At 42.6% G+C, this 18,563-nt stretch overlaps 1 protein-coding gene across 4 annotated transcripts in view; it reads left to right on the forward strand.

The window, feature by feature from the left end:
• Tnik (TRAF2 and NCK interacting kinase) overlaps window positions 1–18,563 on the forward strand; it is a 416,591-nt gene that overhangs the window by 271,000 nt on the left and 127,028 nt on the right. For all 4 annotated transcript variants that reach the window (XM_031376481.1, XM_031376482.1, XM_031376484.1 and 1 more), the window contains exon 5: window positions 15,384–15,494. In XM_031376481.1, coding sequence (XP_031232341.1) covers window positions 15,384–15,494 — 111 coding nt within the window. The remainder of the gene's footprint in view (window positions 1–15,383; window positions 15,495–18,563) is intronic.

Consider the following 18,563-nt stretch of genomic DNA (forward strand, 5'->3'; position numbering starts at 1 on the left):
AGAAGTTGAGAGATTTGTCTGAGGTCTCAGAGTTTATCAGTAATGCAGCCAATAAACTCGCTTACTCCAGGGTGTGTGATGTCAGAATCAACTCAGGGTCTTTCCTCTCTGGTCAGGAAAAAATGGCTCCACTATCAAACTTAGTGTCCTGCATAGGGCTGGAGCTTTATGTTAAAATTAACTTATTTTGAAAGCTAGGTATGGTAGTACTAGACAGCAGAGGCAGGGGGATGTCTGCAAATTCCAGGCCAGTCAGGGTTACGTACTGAGGCCTCATCTCAAAGTCATAAATAAGATTTTGACTTTACGTTTGATCTTTACTCCTCAGTTTTTCAGATATTCTAAAAGAATAGTGGAGCCTCTCAACCATTAGGAAGGCTCCTGCGAAGCATAAGAAATACATATGTGGAAGGAAAGCCACACTAAGCCTTTTGGGGATGTCTTATCAAATAATTGCAAAGGTCAAAGAGAGTTGTTTCTTCAGACTACTGACATATTTGCAAGGATCTTGTTAGTATAAAAATGTGTTTTACAGAGAAATAGCCTCCAACAGCCAAGAGTAACACTCCCTAATATGCATTATCAGAGTTCAGCCTGATTGCATGAAATATTCCTCAGATACTCCTGTAGCCAAGGCTAGAGTTTGGAGGTCTGCGATACACGTCTCACCAGGGGACACATATGTAGTGGCAGGCTTCTGATTGAATTGTAATCTGTGCGGATTCTATCAGGCCTATTGTAGAGATAAACTCCTGTTTGGTATCAGCTCCATAGAAACACAACCACTTCTGATAATGGCGAAGTAATTCTCCTTTATCAACTACTCAGGGCCTGGTCCGGAAATCAAAAAAGGGAGCTCTTTCAATAAAGATTCTGATCTCTGGGAAACAGTGCCACTTTGACACTCACTGGGTCATCTCTCGCTACCACATTCCAGGCCTGCCAGGCTCTCTGGGTTTGCTATAAAAGCCATTCAGATACCAGAGAGAGGGAAAGGTCCAGTCTATGCAATGGACTAATTTCTCCACAATAACAGCATGACTTTGCCCATATTTTGCTGTCCTGTTGATACTGTCGCAACCAAACACAGATCTAGATATCTCCTGAGAGGAAATAAGTTTCTAATTAACTCCTGAAATGCAGAGCAGTCTAGTATGATGAGAGACGATTGGGCTGAAGCAGCAAATTAACCTCTCGTTAGATTGTAGTGATGCCAGATTGGTAAATGTGGGGTTTGGATGCTAGTCGTGAAGCAGGAGAGATGGTTCAGTGGGTAAGACTGCTTTCTGCACAGCATGGGGAGCCGAGTTCGGATCATAGTACTAAAATAAGATGCCAGGTGTATTTTGAAAGCTAGGTATGGTAGTACTGGACAGCAGAGGCAGGGGGATGTCTGAGGTCTTGCCTATCACCTCAGGGCTGTGAGACGGGCAGTGGGAGGACATTGAGGGCTGCTGTCGGTCAGGCTAGATAAGGTCCCAGTGAGACTGCTTCTGGGGGTTGGGTGGAAAATGATAGGGTGGAACCCCTTCAGCAGCATACCTGCTCTCCTGCACATGTGTGCGTATGTAGCAAATGCACACATGCAAGTGATGTTGAGTATATTTGAGCATCTGTCTAATGGTCAGATACAACCTGGTCTGATTATCTGTAGCCTGATGGATTTGGGTTCTAGCTGCAGGAGAAGCAGGCCCTCTAACACTTAGTTTCTATTTTATAAAATGTTAATTGGACCAGGTCTCTCTGTTTGCCAGCTGACAACCTGGTAAATCACTATACTTAGTTGGGTCTCCATAAGTAGTGATGTTTTAATAAATCCAATATTAGAAAAACTGAAGAGATTCTTAATGAATGTCTGGATTCCTTGAAAAGTTTTGAATAATCAAATAATCTAGAAATATTGGGTTTGCAATCCCACATAGCAGCAACACGTAGAACCAGTGTGCTACCTGCCCGAATGTGCCAGGTGCCCAGATGTGCCAGGTGCCCAGATGTGCCAGGTGCCCAGATGTGCCAGATGCCCAGATGTGCCAGGTGCCCAGATGTGCCAGGTGCCCAGATGTGCCATCTGTCCAAGAAGTCATAGGTGCTGCTTCAGCCTGCACCACAAGTCCTGGCTCCTGTGCTCTTTATACTCAGTTAACGCCATGCCTTGAATTACTTATCCAACTCATGTGTGAGATCACCACAGAATAAGATGCTGAGATTATTGAATGCATGGTGTCATTAAACTGCCTGTACTTAGGTTGGTCACAACACCTCAGCCTAAATGGGTCATATTTTCCATTTCTATCGCTCCAGCATTGTAGCGGAAACCATGCTCAAATTCAGTGTGGGTTGTTTCAATATTTCAGTGACGGTCCTAATATAGGATATCAGCATCCTAGCCTCATCCCCACAGGGCTCAGGGACACTACAGGAGATGGGGTGGGAATCGGGAAGGAATGCTTTCAACAGCCTCCTAGACCCTGCACAGCTGTCACACCCATGAACTCATAGCAACTGATGTCACTCGCACAAGAGGAAGCCAGTCAAAACTCCTGTGTTTTGGGACAGAGACTCTCAAAACCTCAGCCGTAGCTCAGAAGCTTGGTGGTTGACGATCTCTTGGGTAGGGAGAGTCAGTTTGCTTCAGGCATATGGCCCCAGGTAGGATGCCCATGTTCACGTGCCTACAGACAACACTGATTGAACCCGGGCTATGCCAACAGGGCTTGCAACTGGAAAGGAAAGAGCAAGGAGGGGACTTGGAGCAGGGAGAGAGGTTGGGGTGGGTATAATCACAATTTATTTTAGGCATGTATGGCTTCCTTAAACAATGAACAAAAATATCAAGCTTTCAACGTGAGAAGCTGACGATCATGTTCACAAATGTTCAGCCACCGGGAGCTTTCCAATTGGGCATTAAAATTCCTGTACGTTCTGGGTATCAAAAATGAGCCTCCCCCCTTTTAAAGGAACTCATTTCAATCGCTGTTTGTTGCTTTTATGAGCAGAGACCTTCCTTTGTAGACATACACTAAGGCACTGTCGTAGGGGAACAAATGAATTTCATTACTTGAGAGCAGAAGTCTGAAAAGGTGAGACTTTGTAAGTCTGGGAGTCTAAAGAGGTCAGACGCATGGCCCTGAGCAGAGGCCCCTGCCCTCCCCTGACTGTGGTGTTGAGGAGCCGGGTTGGGGTGTGGTGCTGCTGACAAGATGGAAACCCAATTTCTTTTTTTAATCCCAAGAAATTTCATTTAAATTGTTGAAACTACCTTCCACCTTAACAAAAGAATGATTTTGTCTATATTCAAAACTGACCGTGATGCTCCTGGCTCCCGTTTTAGATTAACATTGACCTAATGTTCCTGTTCACATCTTGCTTCTCAGGGCCTTCAGCTGTACACGTGAATACGCAAAGTCTACATTTTTTTAGTTTTGTATTGTTTTTTTCTATTTGGGGTGGGGAACACCGAGTGTGTATGAGTGTCTGTCCAGCTACACATAACCATCCGTTCAGAAGCAGGAGGAGGACACTAGCTCGCTTCCTCAGTCTGCTTTCCACATTATATTTCAAAGATAAAGTCTATTCTCCAAACTCGGTGCTCCCTGCGGCTAAGATGGCTGACGTGTGCTCACCCATGATCCACCTAATGACTTTGACCCAGTGCTTGGGTTCTATTGTCACATGCAGCCTAGAGTTTACGTGGGTGTTGGGTATTTGAGGTCATATCCTCTTGCTTACCTGGCAAGTACTGTTATTATATAGTGAGACATTTCCCCAGCCTTCCCTACCTCTAGCCTGGCTAAAACCTTGCTTCTAATTCTGAATTTTTCTGTTTGAGCTTAATATTTTGAGATGCAGAATTATACATACTTATTATTTCTGCGTGCGCATGTACATTTGTGTGCAGGTATGTGTTTGTGCATGTGTAAAAACCTATGTATTTGCCAGGCAGTGGTGGTGCACACCTTTAGTCCCAGCACTTGGGAGGCAGAGGCAGGTGGATTTCTGAGTTTGAGGCCAGCCTGGTCTACATAGTGAGTTCCAGGACAGCCAGGACTATGCAGAGAAACCCTGTCTCAAAAAAAACAGAAACAAAAACACCCTACGTATTTGTGGTGGGGTATATGTAGAGGCCAGAGGACGACTCCAAGAATTATTCCACAAGACCCATCCAACTTAATTTTTGAAGCATGACCTCTCATTAGCCTAAAGTTTGCTCATTAATCTACGCTGACTGGCTAGCTAGTTCCAGGGATCTGCCTGCCTCTGTTCCTCCAGCATCCTCTGCCTGAGTGTTTATGTGGGATCCATGGATCTGCTCCCTCATGCTTGTAGGGCAAGCAGTTCACTGGCCAATCTGTTGCCCCAGCCTACATTTCTTCTACCCATTAGGTTAATTCCTTTGTTGGAATATTTGGAGCTCATATGTATGTGATGAGTCACTCCTACTAAGGAAATTACCCAAGAGTTTTCTCACATGGCTGCTTGTGAAATATATGCTGTCACATTGGCTCTGCTTGGACATGGATGACTGATAGCCCATGGTCTTGGCCTGTAGGCAGCCTTTGCTTGCTAAAAATACCAGTTGGCTCAGATTATTCGAAATGCCTTTGTTACTAGCAGAGCAAAAGCCTGTCTGCCAGCCTTATCGACAGCTTTGGGACACTTGGCATTCCTTTTATCTTTGCATAACTTATACTTTGAGAATTCTCAAATCTAAAAATAAAAATTAATTTTTTTTCTTTTTAAACCCCCACACATGCTCATTTAGAGTTGAATACGCAAGGCTGTTGAAGTTGGTTTTGTGTTTCTGTAGGAAGGCATTTCCTATTGTGAGATTTTAAACGACCCCTGGCAAATGAAGCAGCTTTTTTCTTACGAAGCTGCTGAATTTTGAGTTTGGTTCACACCTTCATAAATCATGCAGATGGAATCTGTGGCTAGTCCCAACCACATGAGATAAAAATACCACGTCCCTCCCCGAGGTTTCTAAACTCCCAAGGTCACTAGGCTGATTCTTTACCGGGTGGGATTTCTTGGAAGTTGCTTCTAACCTTTTCTTAGTCTCTTCAGAGGTTTGGTTCATCCTAGGGAGAAGTCCACCCCTTGACCATGTTCCCACTCCTTCTGCCTGTCTCTCTTGCCCACTAAAGAGAAAGGATCTGCTCATTGTCACTTATTCTTGTGGGTGACTGACTGGCATCATCTGAGAAGGATGGGTTCCCATCCAGGCATTCTGCCTTAGGACCTATAATATTAAAATGCCATCTTGAGATCCCTTATTATAGGAACTTAAAGCTGATTAATGAGCAAGTGACTGACTCCTTTAGGGATCTGGGAAATCATCAGAATTGACCTTCAGAATCCCCTTAGAAGTCTCTGAGGTTGTAAAGTGAAGTGGTTGTACTTTATGACTCTCCATCAAGACCTGTGTTCTGTGCCTTGTGAAGACTGAAGTCAGGACTGACTCCATGCTACTGTCATGTCTAGGATAGGTGGAGAATAACGCACATTCCTGGTGAAATTTATGCACCTGTGTGTTTACATATGTGCATGCATGTGTGTACACATGTATACATATGTGTGCATGTGTATATACATGTGTGTATGTGCATGTGCATATGTGTTTGTATACATGCCTGTGTATGTGTACATGCGAGAGGAGAGAGAGAGAGAAAGGGAGAGAGAGGGAGAGAGAGAGAGAGAGAGAGAGAGAGAGAGAGAGAGAGATGTTGGAACTAGAGCTTCTCAAAAACTCCACCACCAAATAATATCTCTACCCCAACACTGCAAAGATACAATACTGTGTTTCTTAGAAATAATGGACAACTGGCAAAAATCTATAGCAATCGACCATGCAGATTGTGAAATGTGTCAGAACTCAGTTCTTAGAAAACAACCTTTTTAACTTAGACAGACATAGTTATTCAAGTAATCCAAGCATTTATTTTTATAATCTATTCACATTATACCATGCTCTTTTTAGAATACATCCTTCAGGCCGCAAGCCAGTCCCCATCTGCCTAAGCACGCTTCTCTCACCACATTCAATTTAGCCTCCTTTCGTTCTTCCCAAGTGGTATGAATAGTTTCTGACCCAGTTGTTCAGATGATACTGATGAGTTTTTAAATCTCAGATTTCTTTCAGTATCCTGTCTGACACTTCCCTTACTGTCTCCTTCCATGGAACAACACGTTATCTAGAAGGTAGACTGTCTCTTTGTTTTGTGGTACAAACTTGAGGAAAATGACTCGGCACTGTTTCACCAGAGGTTCTAGAAGCGCCCATGTCCATTGCCTTTCAAGCTCCTTCTGCCCTGTGACATTACCATGCAAGTGAAGTCGATGTCTAGGACAGAGTGACCATGCTGAGAGTCAGTAGGCAATATATATTTGAGTTACTGGCAGCTTTCCATTCGTTAGTGAAACTAATGATCACATGTGATCTGTATGTCTATGCTTTATGTATATGCATGTTCATTTTTTTGTGCAGTGCACCTGCATATGTGTGTGTGTGTTAGCATGTGTAGGCTGGATGTTAACCTCTGGTGTTTTCCTCAGGAACTATCCATGTTTGTGTGTGTGTGTGTGTGTGTGTGTGTGTGTGTGTGTGTGTGAGTGTGTAAAAAAGTTGGGACATCTCTTATTCTAACCAGTTAGGTCACCAATTAGGTTACAATATTGGGCTGGCAAGCTCTAAAGATCTTCCATCTCTGCCTGCCCAGCACTGCTCAAACATGTACCAGTAGCACACCCGGCTTTATCTGGGTGCTGTGTGTGGAACTCAGGGCCTCGTATTTGTATGAAAAACATTTCAAACCAAATCTTTCTGGTCCCTGATGCTTATTCATAACACTTTACCAGAGTGGAGAGGGGATAGTCCTGGCTAGGGAATGTGTCTGTGGTGGTTATCATTTATTGTCAACCTGACAGGATCTTGTAGAGAGAATATCTTATGTCTGTATGGATGTGACCCTTGCCAATAAAAATATCATGGTCTTAGGCAAGAAATAGGAGGTGGGGCATCAGGAGGCAGAAAGGATTCTGGGATACTGCCAAGTGGGAGACTCGCCCTGGAAGATGTGAGGACGAGACAGATGCATGGTACCTGAGCACAGGCAACCAGCCACATGGTAGAATGTAGACTAGAATAAATGGGTTATGTTAGGTTATGATCTAGTCAGAGAAGAGCCTAGCTGTATGGCCAGTTGACATTTTGAGACTCTTATTTCTGGGAGCATGGGACTGCGAGGAAAAAACAGACCACATGTTTATAGGATCTAGAGTCACCCAAGAGAAAAATCTTCTAGCCAAGTCTATGATATATTACCTAGACTAGGCTAGCCTCTGCTACGTTTGTGAAGGATTATCTTGACTACATTCATTGATACAGAAGACTTGTCCACTATGGTGATGCCATTCCATGAGCTGAGGTCCCAGAATGAACAAAAGGGAGAAATCTAGCTGAACACAAGCCTTCATCTTCCTCTGCTTCCTCACTATGGATACAATGTAACCAGCTGCTTCAATCTTCCCACATTCACCTTCCTAACTGGTATAGGCTATGGCTTTGAACTGTGACACAACATGCTTTTGTAACAGGTCATGTAACTAATGCATTGTCTACACTCACAAAGACACTAAGATGCTGTGTTTTAAGCCTTAGTGAATATTCACTCTGGGTAAGGCCAAAGACCATAAAAAGCTCAGTTCTCATAGCTGAACTGAGATGAGAGTCACGCAAAAGGTTTTTGTTTACTTTTTGTTCTGTTTGTAAACTAGCAAGCTGTTACATACCCAGCACATCAAGCTCTAAATAAGTGCCGGTCTCGTTGCCCTAGTATAAACTCCTAGGAAACTTTCTTTCCTGGGAGGTATTAATGATCCATTGCATCCTCCTTATGAGATGCAAAGTTCTTGACTTGCCTCATTCAGCCAGGCTTGGCAGGTTGAGCCCTGTGTCTGTTTATTAATAAGATGGGGCTACTTATGTGGAGGGAAGGTCCCTGCTGTGTGGTGGCAGTAATTATCAGTGTTGCCATGTGGCTTCAGGAACCCGTTGCTGGCGAGTTCTGGTTTCTTTCAGTTTCTTTCTTTCCTTCTTTAGAGCCCCATTACATAATTTAACAATCATTTTGTTCCTCAGTGAGATGAAAAGAATGGAGCGGCCCTCAGCTGCAGCTGAATAGAGAAACAGATTATAGAAATCACTGACATTAGTGCCTGCCTGGAGCTGGAGTGTTTCCTACTGAAGAGTTGAAAGTATTTTGTCCAATCTAATTTTTGAAAGGCTGGAGTTGCTGGCTTCCACTGCTCTCTTTGGGGACGGCAATTATGTGGCCTAATAGGACCCAATATTAGGACATTTTCTCCAAATGACATGAGAACTGTGGATGCATCCCTGGGCGGTCTTGACACTATGTCTTTTCCAAAATGTGATTGGGAGGAAGGACATAGACATGCTTGGCTCTTGTGGGAGGACGCTTTCATCATGCATCCCAGTATGGATTTGGTCCGTCTTCTGGCACCGGCCGCAGAATGACTCTCTCTACATGATGTCGTTTTCAGGTACACAAGAGTGGACAGAGCCATGTGAGAAGCACTCATGTACCCAATCTAGCCCAGGCAGCCTCCACTAGTATCTAATCCTTGTCTCCCACACTATCCTCTGCTTCCCCAACTCAGGCATGGGAAACAAATCAAATGCAACCTTTTTTTTTTTTTTAATTCTGCTAAAATACATGTAGTATTAAATGACTTCAGTTTTAGCTACTTCTAAAATATTAATCAAGAGACAACAGCATATTCATTGTACTGTTCAAAGCACCTCCACTCCCTAGCTCCAGAATTATTCATCTCCTGATCCCCTGAGACTTCTTTTTCCTGTCTTTTTTTTTCATTTTTTTATTAGATATTTTCATTATCGACATGTCATATGATTTTTCTTTTCCCAGTTTCCCCTTCCAGGAACAAACAAACAAACAAACAAAAACAACAAGAACAAACCCCTGTTGGCTCCCTCCTCCCCATGCTTGCCACCTCACCCTCTACCACTTATTGGCCCTGGCATTCCCCTACTCTGGGGCATAGAACCTTCACAGGGCCAACAGCCTCTCCTCCCCTAAATGATTGATTTTGCAATCCTCTACTATACACATGCTGACAGTACAATCAGTCTTACCTTGTATACTCCTTGGTTGGCTGTTGAGTCCCTAGGAGCTCTGAGGGTACTAGTTGTCATATTGTTGTTTGTCCTAGAGGGCTGCAAACCCTTCAGCTCCATTGGTCCTTTCTCTAACTCCTTCATTGGGGACCCTGTACTCAGTTCAGTGGATGGCCGTGAGCCTCTACATCTGTATTAGTCCCCCTGCGGCTTTTACAACCATCACTCACTCCTGCTCCACATGCCCCCCCATTTTCCGGAAGCTTCTGAGCCTGCTTTCCATTGCTAGAAAGTCCTCTAGTTTATCTGTTTCATGGGAACGGAATTACATATCACATGTGACTTATGTCTTCTTTCGTTTAGCATAATGTCCTCACAATCCATCCGTCATTTATTTCCATGGCCGAGTAATATTTTATTGTGTGGTCACACCACAGTTTGTTAAGTCTACTGGTTCACCTGTAGATGAAATTTTAGATCCCAACTTTTGTCTTCTGTAAGGAGTGCTGCTATAATACTCCTATTACGGCTTTTGTGAAACATCAATTTTCAATACTTTTTTTTGTAAAAAATCTTCAACAACTTGAAAACAACTGGGTTTTGTGTTGATTTCATCTTTAATTTGCTGAGGAATTCACAATTCTACGGTTACTGCATCATGTTGTGTAGTCGCTGGCATTATATGAAGGCTCCAGCTGATCTACGTTTTTAAAAATTGTACTCATCTTTGTGGGTGTTGTGCCACCTCATTGTGGTGTAGATTTGTATTTTCCTCGTGGCTAATACAGCAGCAGCAGCCTTAGAGCTATCGCTAGCCTCTTCATATGTTCTTTAGACCCTGAAGTTTAAAGAAATGTCTGTTCAAGTTCTTTGCTCATTCTCACTCCACTTCATTGATTCACTTATTTACCTGTTTTTTTAAATAAATTATTCATTTTATGTATATGTATATGAGTACACTGTAGCTGTCTTCAGATCCCATTACAGATGGTTGTAAGCCACCATGTGGTTGTTGGGAATTGAACTCAGGACCTCTGGAAGAGAAGTCAGTGCTCTTAACCACTGAGCCATCTCTCCATCCCCTATTTACTTGTTTTTGAATTGTTGTGATGTTTTTGAGACAGGTTTTCTCAGACTGGCCAGGAGCTCATCCTAGTCTTCTTGCCTCTTCTTATCGGTGTGCACCACCACATCCAACTCCTAAGCTCGTGCTTAACCTGGAACTTTTGTTGTTGCCTCATAAATTCTGGATACTGCACACGTATCAGATATTATAAATATTTTCAATATGGAGATGAGGAGATGGCTCAGAATTTAAGATCACCAGCTTCTCTTTCAGAGAACCCAGATTCAATTCCTAGCACTTACACGGTTGCTCACAGCCATCTGTAACTTCAGATGAACTGACTTCATTTGGCCTCCCTGGGCACTGCACACATGTGGAACACAAATATATTTGCTGTAAAAACAGAATAATAAAATAAAATTTAAAATATCTTTACCATACTTTATAAATCCTTTCAACTATCTTAAGAATGTACTTTACTGCACAGAAGTATTTCAGCATATATGTCTTAAATATGAGGGTTTAATAACCACAAAATCATCACATTTAGAAAAAATGTATTTCCATAGTCTCTCCAAATACTTACATTTACATTGATATAAAAAGTTTCAATTGGGGGCTGGAGCTATGGCTCAGCGGTTAAGAACACTGACTGCTCTTCCCGAGGTTCTGAGTTTAAATCCCAGCAACTACATGGTGGTTCAAAACCATCTGTAATGAGATCAGAAGCCCTTTTCTGGGGTGTCTGAAGAAACTACAGTGTACTTACATATAATAAATAAATAAATATTTAAAAAAAAAAGTTTCAATTGTTTAAAAAAAATTAACAGTTGCCTTTTCTGGTTTAGGGCTCTTCTGATTCTTTGGTTTTTGGTTGTTTGCTTTTTGACAAGGTCTCTCTGTGAAACCCTGAAACTCAATATATAGACCAGGTTGGCTTTGAACTCACAGAGCCTTACAAGCCTCTGCCTTCCAAGTCCTGGGATCAAAGTCATGTGCCAACATGCCTGACAAAGCAAACAGAGAAAGAGAAAAAACCAAAAAGTTTAACCAACAGCTACTTTTTAAAATTAGTGTTCAAATAAAGCCTATCAGTCCAATCTGCTGACATGTATTCAAGTGAGTGTGGGTCTACAGGCTTCTCTTCCATCATCTTTTTCTTCCTCCTATGCAGCTTAGCTGTGAAGAAACTATTTTCCTAGATCTGCTGGTAGCATCCTTATTACATGCTACTTCCCTCCGCACTCCAGCTTCCTGTAAGGAGGTAGGCGGTTGGCACTGGAGGTGGGAGCAGAGTTACATTCGTGTGGTTCGTTGTTTGTTGTTTCAACAATGCTGCCTCATAGTGCTGCATTCTCTACTCATGAGACAGATCATTTTCATTTCTTACGTTTTCATGTTAACGGTCATGGATGAGTGACACCCAAGTCTGTTAGTTTGTTAAGAAGCACAGAATGGTGACATTTCATTTTAATTTTATTACGTCTCTGGTTATCAGACAGAATACTTTATTGAATAGACATTTTACACATTCTACTATTTAAGCATCCAGTGTTGAAATTATATAAGATATCTATGAGAGGGCTGGAGATGGCTCAGTGAGTAAGAGAACTTGCTGGGCAGGCATAAGGGCCAGAGTTCAGATCTCCAGCTCTCCCTTAGAAACAGAGACTTCAGGAACTGAAGGGAAGGGGTAGAGTTGGGTGCTGTCTTCTGGACATGAGATTGCTCTTGCAGTCAAAAACGTATAGCAGCCATGACTGCCTACAGGGAGTCTGGAAAGGAAAGGGAAAGGGAGGGAGGGAGCAACATGGGGCAAGAGGGGTGTATTAGTCAGGGTTTCTATTCCTGCACAACATCATGACCAAGAAGCAAGTTGGGGAGGAAAGGGTTTATTCAGCTTACTTCCACATGGCTGTTCATCACCAAAGGAAGTCAGGACTGGAACTCAAGCAGGTCAGGAAGCAGGAGCTGATGCAGAAGCCATGGAAAGATGTTCTTTACTGACTTGCTTGCTTCTCCTGGCTTGCTCAGCCTGCTCTCTTATAGAGCCCAAGACCTCCAGTCCAGGGATGGCACCACCTACAAGGGGCCCTACCCTCTTGATCACTAATTGAGAAAATGCCCCACAGCTGGACCTCATGGAGGCACTTCCCCAACTGAAGCTCCCTTCTATGATAACTCCAGCCTGTGTCAAGTTGACACACAAAACTAGCCAGTACAAGGAGGAAGAGTTGGGAAGACAAAAGGATAGGGGGAGAGAGAGAGAGAGAGAGAGAGACAGAGACAGAGACAGAGACAGAGACAGAGACAGAGAGAGAGACACAGAGAGAGACAGAGAGAGACAGAGACAGAAAGAGACAGAGGGAGAGAGAGAGGAAAGAAAGGAGGGAAGGAGGGAAGAAGGGAGGGGAGAGAGAGAGGAAAGGAGGGAGGAAGAGAGAGAGAGAGAGAGAGAGAGAAGGAGGGAGAAGCTAAGGAGAGTATCATCACAGTGCAGTGTAACCAAGATTATACGGTCAATGTTTAAATTATTTTATAAAAAGTTTGGGCAGCTCTGTAAGGAACCAATTAATAAAAGAAAATAAATAATAAAGAAAAAAGAGTCAGGCATTGCCATGCACTCCTATAACCTAAGTGCTGGGGAGGGAGCGAGGCGGATCCCTGGGGCTTGATGTCCACCAGCCTAGCACAAACCAGGGAGCTCCAGGTTCAGTGAGAGATCCTGTCTCAAGGGAATAAAGCAAGAGCTGTAGAGGAAGGCAGTTGGCATCCTCCTCCATCCGTCATGTATGTCACGCTTAGGTGTGTGCTCCAGTGCCCGTGCATGCACCCCGACGATGATAGGACAAGCTCCTTGCTTTTCTTTTCACTTGCCTTCATAATATCATTCACTTGCTTCCTTTCTTCTAATTGTGGCAGTTGTTCTCTTCCCGAGTGACATCATTATTGCATTTGGTGTTTCTAGGCAACGCCAATGCCAATACTTTGATATCGCACATTAGACTAATCCTCCTGTCTCTGACCACTACAAGTGTTTCAAGTTGCCCCCTGAATCCTTGATGTGGCTCTCTGGTCTTTGTGAGCTGCCTGGCTATTACATCTAAAAGAATTTCAGCCTTCCCTTGTTGAAATGTAGTTTATTCTATACTTCCAAATGTTTCTACAAGAAAGCCTTGACACACCCATGGAAAAGGGAGCAAGAGTTTCTTATGGAAGCCAGCTTTGATCCAACTGTAAGTCAAAGAAGGCACTGGAAACTCACACAGGAAATTCATTTCAATTATTTATTTATTTATGTATTTATTTATTTATCTATTAATCTATTTATCTATTTATTTATTTATATGTATGTATGTGAGTACACTGTAGCTGGTTGTAGATGGTTGTGAGCCTTCATGTGGTTGTTGGGAATTGAGGTGTTCTTTTTTTTAGGACCTCTGCTCATTCTGGTCAGCCTGCTTGCTCCAGTCAATCCCATTCACTCCAGCCCCCAAGATTTATTTATTATTACACATAAGTACACTGTGCCTGACTTCAGATGCACCTCGGCCCTGTTTTGTGAGATCTGAGTCCCTGTTAGGCATGCAGAGAAAAAGGAAGCACAACTTCATTTCTACCTAAAGATTTTCTACCCGGTTGGATATTTTCTTTCCTTTTCAATGTGTGTGAAGTGTCTGTTCTGCATGTGTGCGAATGTGTGCCCCTGTGCATGTGGAAGACTACAGCTCTGCAGCTGATATCAGGAGTCATCTGGATCGCTCTCACACATTACTCACTGAGGCAGGATCTATCAGTCAAATGCAGAGCTCACTGATGTGGCTGGTCTCACTAGGCAGCTCACCCTGGAGAATCTCCTCTCCATCTCCAGAGGCTGGCTTTACAGGCAGGGAGCCACACCCACTTACCTGGGTCCTGAACTCTTGAGTCCTCACACCTGCACAGCCAATGCACCTGAGCCACCTCCCTGGACCCTCGGCGGTGCCTTTTAAAGGACCTGGTGACACAGACCTGATACAAACATGAGGACTCTATCGTGCCTCTGCTCTGCCTGCCTCTCTCCTGTAAAGCTGAGGATTGATTACTAATTACTCTAAATAATTTTAATTAATTAGAAAAAGCAATGTCTTATCTAACTAAGGGGGCTTTCCCTTGAAGACTATGTAAAAGAGAAAGGCTGGAACAAAACTGCTTTTTCTGAGCCTGGGAAGGGATGGGAAAGGCCCAGCTCCGGCCTCCGCTCTGCCGCAGTGCTAACCCTCTGCCCGATTTATAAAGTTGCTGAGTACAGTAATGAGTTTATATTTATAGACTGCTTGGAGCTTTTTGGATGAAAGGTGCTAAATTAGAGTTTATTGTTTATTGAATTTATTTGATGTGTCCAACCTCCTGGGAACACTTAGTGAAGTTAATTAAAACCAGATCGTCCGCACCCTGACAGCTTACAGTGTCGCATCCAAACCAATAACATAAACATCGTGCACTAGTGCCGTCCTAGCTTGGGACTGCCTAGAGAACCATGCTTCTTTGGACAGCATAGGGTTCTGCTTTGTAGGAGACACAAGTACGGCTGCAGATTCAATTCACTGCCATAGTTTCAACTTCGTCTGAGTTGCTGACCTGTTCCGTTTTTTACAAAACACAGAAACAAGCCTTAGAATATGGAGAATGTTCTTGATTTCTGGCTGTAAAATACTATTTAAAACACTTTAAAAAATAATAATCTTGGGCCGGTGAGATGGCTTAGTGCACTGGCCATCGTGCCTGGCGACCTAAGTTTGATATCTAGGACCCACTTGGTACAAAAAGAGAACTGACTCCTACAATTTGTCTTATGTGCCTTACACACACACACATGCACACGCACGCATGCACGCATACACACACACACACACACACACACACGCACACACATGCACACACACACACACACACACCTAAAGTATAATAAACAATTTTAAAAGTAATCTTTCTTCTCTATAATTTCACAAGGACTTACTAGAAAAGATGATGGTTTAAATATTGTTTTCTGACTGCGTTTTCATTGCAGGAATGGCATTCATAAATAACAGACTAGGGAGCAGTCTGCTTTCTAAACCCAACTTAGTAAGGAATTGCAGCCAAGCGTGATTATAACAAATGCTGTTTCCCTTCCTTTGCCAGTTGGTTATGGAGTTCTGTGGTGCTGGCTCTGTCACTGACCTGATCAAGAACACGAAAGGCAACACATTGAAAGAGGAGTGGATTGCGTACATCTGCAGGGAGATCTTACGGGTAGGTGTCGAGTGGGCGTTGCGGGCCTCCCAGTCCCTTCAGGTAATGTACAAGGTCTTGATGGAGATTCTGTTTTGTTCAGTCCTTCTAGTGAAAGTTTTAAGTGCCACAGAAATGTATTTAATGGCTTATTCTAACAATCTTGCCATGAGATAAACATTTGTAATCCCAGCATTTGGAAGACTGAGGCAAGAAGATGATGAATTCAAAGCTATGTTTCCCCAAAAATAGGTAGATAGATTATAAATAGATCAATAGATAGAAAGAAAGAAAGAAAGAAAGATAGATAGATAGATAGATAGAGGATAGACACATGACAGACAGATGATAGAAAGGCAGATGATCGATAGATGACAGATCAATAGATAGGCAGACAGATTATAGATGATGGATAGATTATATATAGATCATAGAGAGGTAGAAAGAAGGATGATAGATATATATGTAGATGGTATATGTATATGTAGATATAGATGGATGATTGATGAATGTTTTATTCTAACAATGATGGTGGTAACTGTGGTTTAGAGGTAAGGCAGCATTAATGAATCAAGGACCATTCTAGATGGTCAAGGTCATGTATTTTTTCATTTGGAAGGTTGACATGGCATGATTTCCACAACAAAACACTTGTTGTTGATGATGGTTCGTTTACTACAAATCTGACTTTAGATCATAATGTCCCTGTAGGGAATGGATTAAGAGATACATTGGCTAGTCATTCAAAGGGTCTATTTTAATAACTAATGTTGTAATACCTCCTCTCAACTAAGTCACTTTGTTTTTGTCTGTGCATACAGGTTAGTTTAAGTAGTTGCACCTTAAAAAATCCTTGAGGCTTAGTCACTTAAATAAAGGATGATGGTTGGATATTCCTGTTTGCTTTCTTTCTCACACAAATCTCACAATGAGGCCATAAAACAGTTCAGGAAGAAGGGCAACCAGACACATTCAGTTCATTCAAAGCTAGTTTAATTTTCTCTCTCTACTAATATGGAGGCTATTATGTGTCTATGGGCAATTATGCTACACCTGCCCAACAGTCATTGTTTGTTTATAAGTTCTGCCTCCTAACTTTAAGGAATCAGAACTTAAAATTGCATTTCACTGTGTGTCCTGTGGCATCCTGTCTGTCCTGTGGGTGGATGAACTTTGAGAAAGGCAAAAGATACATAGTGATGGTGTGCAGCTGTTAAGTGAAAACCAGATGAAGAAGGAAACAAAGAGAAAATGAAACTTAAACCTAACACTGGCCATAGCAGGAAACAAGCCAGATATTTAGAAGCAGACCTACAGAAAGAGGTGAACGATGTCCTTCCTCATGGCTATACTGAGAGACATGGAAGTAGCCCTTAATAAATGATGGCGCAGCCTGGGCTTGGTGGCGCATGCCTTTAATCCCAGCACTTAGGAGGCAGAGGCAGGTGGATTTCTGAGTTCGAGGCCAGCCTGTTCTACAGAGTGAGTTTCAGGACAGCCAGGGCTACACAGAGAAACCCTTGAATAAACCAAATATATATATACACACACACACACACACACACACACACACACATATATATATATATATATATGATAGCACATGCAGCTCTGTAGTCAGAATTCTCGCTATGACAGATATCACTTCTCGATGGCTTGATCCATGGTTTCTTGAAACATCTAATCAAAACTTCTGTAAGTCTACTGTGGACAAGCTAGATTTAAAAATTTTTATGGACATGGGGGAATGGCCCAAAATAACCAAAGCCATTTTAAAGAAGGATAAAAGCACAGAGTCTGTGCTGTCAACTATCAGAATTTATTCAAGGTCGCTAAGTAACAAGAGTCAAGGGCACAGAATCAGGTGTCCCTGAATAGATTCATGTCATACAAACACTGGTACATGACAAAGAAGGGCTGCTGTGGACAGAACATGCTTTTTCCCACCATCTATACTGACTGTCAACGTGACAGTGTGAAGTTAGCACCTGCTTTATACAATAAATTTACACCAATGAATACAAATGGTAAATATAAAAACTGCTAAATGTATGCATGTATGCATGTATGTATGTATGTATATAAGATAGGTCCTGTATAGCTCAGGCTGGCTTTTAATTTGCTATATTGTTGAGAATGATCAAGAAGTTCTGACTTTTTTGCCTCAAACTCTTGAGTGCTAAGATGATAGGCACGTACCATTACACCTAGTTTTAGGTGCTGTTCTGTTTTTATCTTTATGTGTGTTTGTGTGTAAATACATGAACATGGAAACCAGAGGTCAGTTCATTCCAGCATGTCTCTCAGTCAAAATCTACCCCATGCTTGTATATATGATGTGGGGAGCTTCGTACTAAAGCTGTTAATGAGACAAGGTGGAGTAATACAATCTACAGCTTGGGGGAGACAGAAATGATTTAAGAAATAAATGAGAAGAAGCAAGCTGAGGCTACTGAGTTCCATCTTAGTGGACAGTTATCTCCAAGGGTTGCTCTGTCATTAACACAATGTGAATTTCTACCCATCATTCAGAAAGCACCAGACCTTTAGTCCTTGAAGCTGCCCAGTGGGCATCAGGGATCTATGAGGCCTCCAGGAGTAGTTCTGTCCTCCCCCCACACCCCTACGTGCTCATTTTTGCCCTTTTCGAAGATCCAGCAGGAGAGCAGATATCTGTTCTCAGGGCTCGAAAGCTAGCACAGATGTTCACCATAGACTTCTTAAATTTAGGAAAATGGTGTTTTTCTTCCTCCTTCCAGCACTTTCTCCCATACGATGCCAGCATGTGAGATAAGACAACCAATAAGAGAGTATTTGATCCCTCATCACTTTAGTGCCCCAAGCATTTATATTTATGTGCTATAAAATAAGGCATTTAAAGGTGATCACTGCCTACCTAAAGCCAAACTGACCAGATTTTTAAAGAAAGAAAGAAGAGGAGAAGAAGGAAGAGGAATAGGACAAGGAAGACAAGGAAGAAGGAGGAGGGATAAGAAGAGGAAGGAGGAGAGGGAGAAGGAGAAGGAGAAGAAGGAGAAGGAGAAGGAGAAGGAGAAGGAGAAGGAGAAGGAGAAGAAGAAGAAGAAGAAG

The sequence above is a fragment of the Mastomys coucha genome, unplaced genomic scaffold (genome assembly GCF_008632895.1).
Source record: "Mastomys coucha isolate ucsf_1 unplaced genomic scaffold, UCSF_Mcou_1 pScaffold17, whole genome shotgun sequence".
Lineage (NCBI taxonomy): Eukaryota > Metazoa > Chordata > Mammalia > Rodentia > Muridae > Mastomys > Mastomys coucha.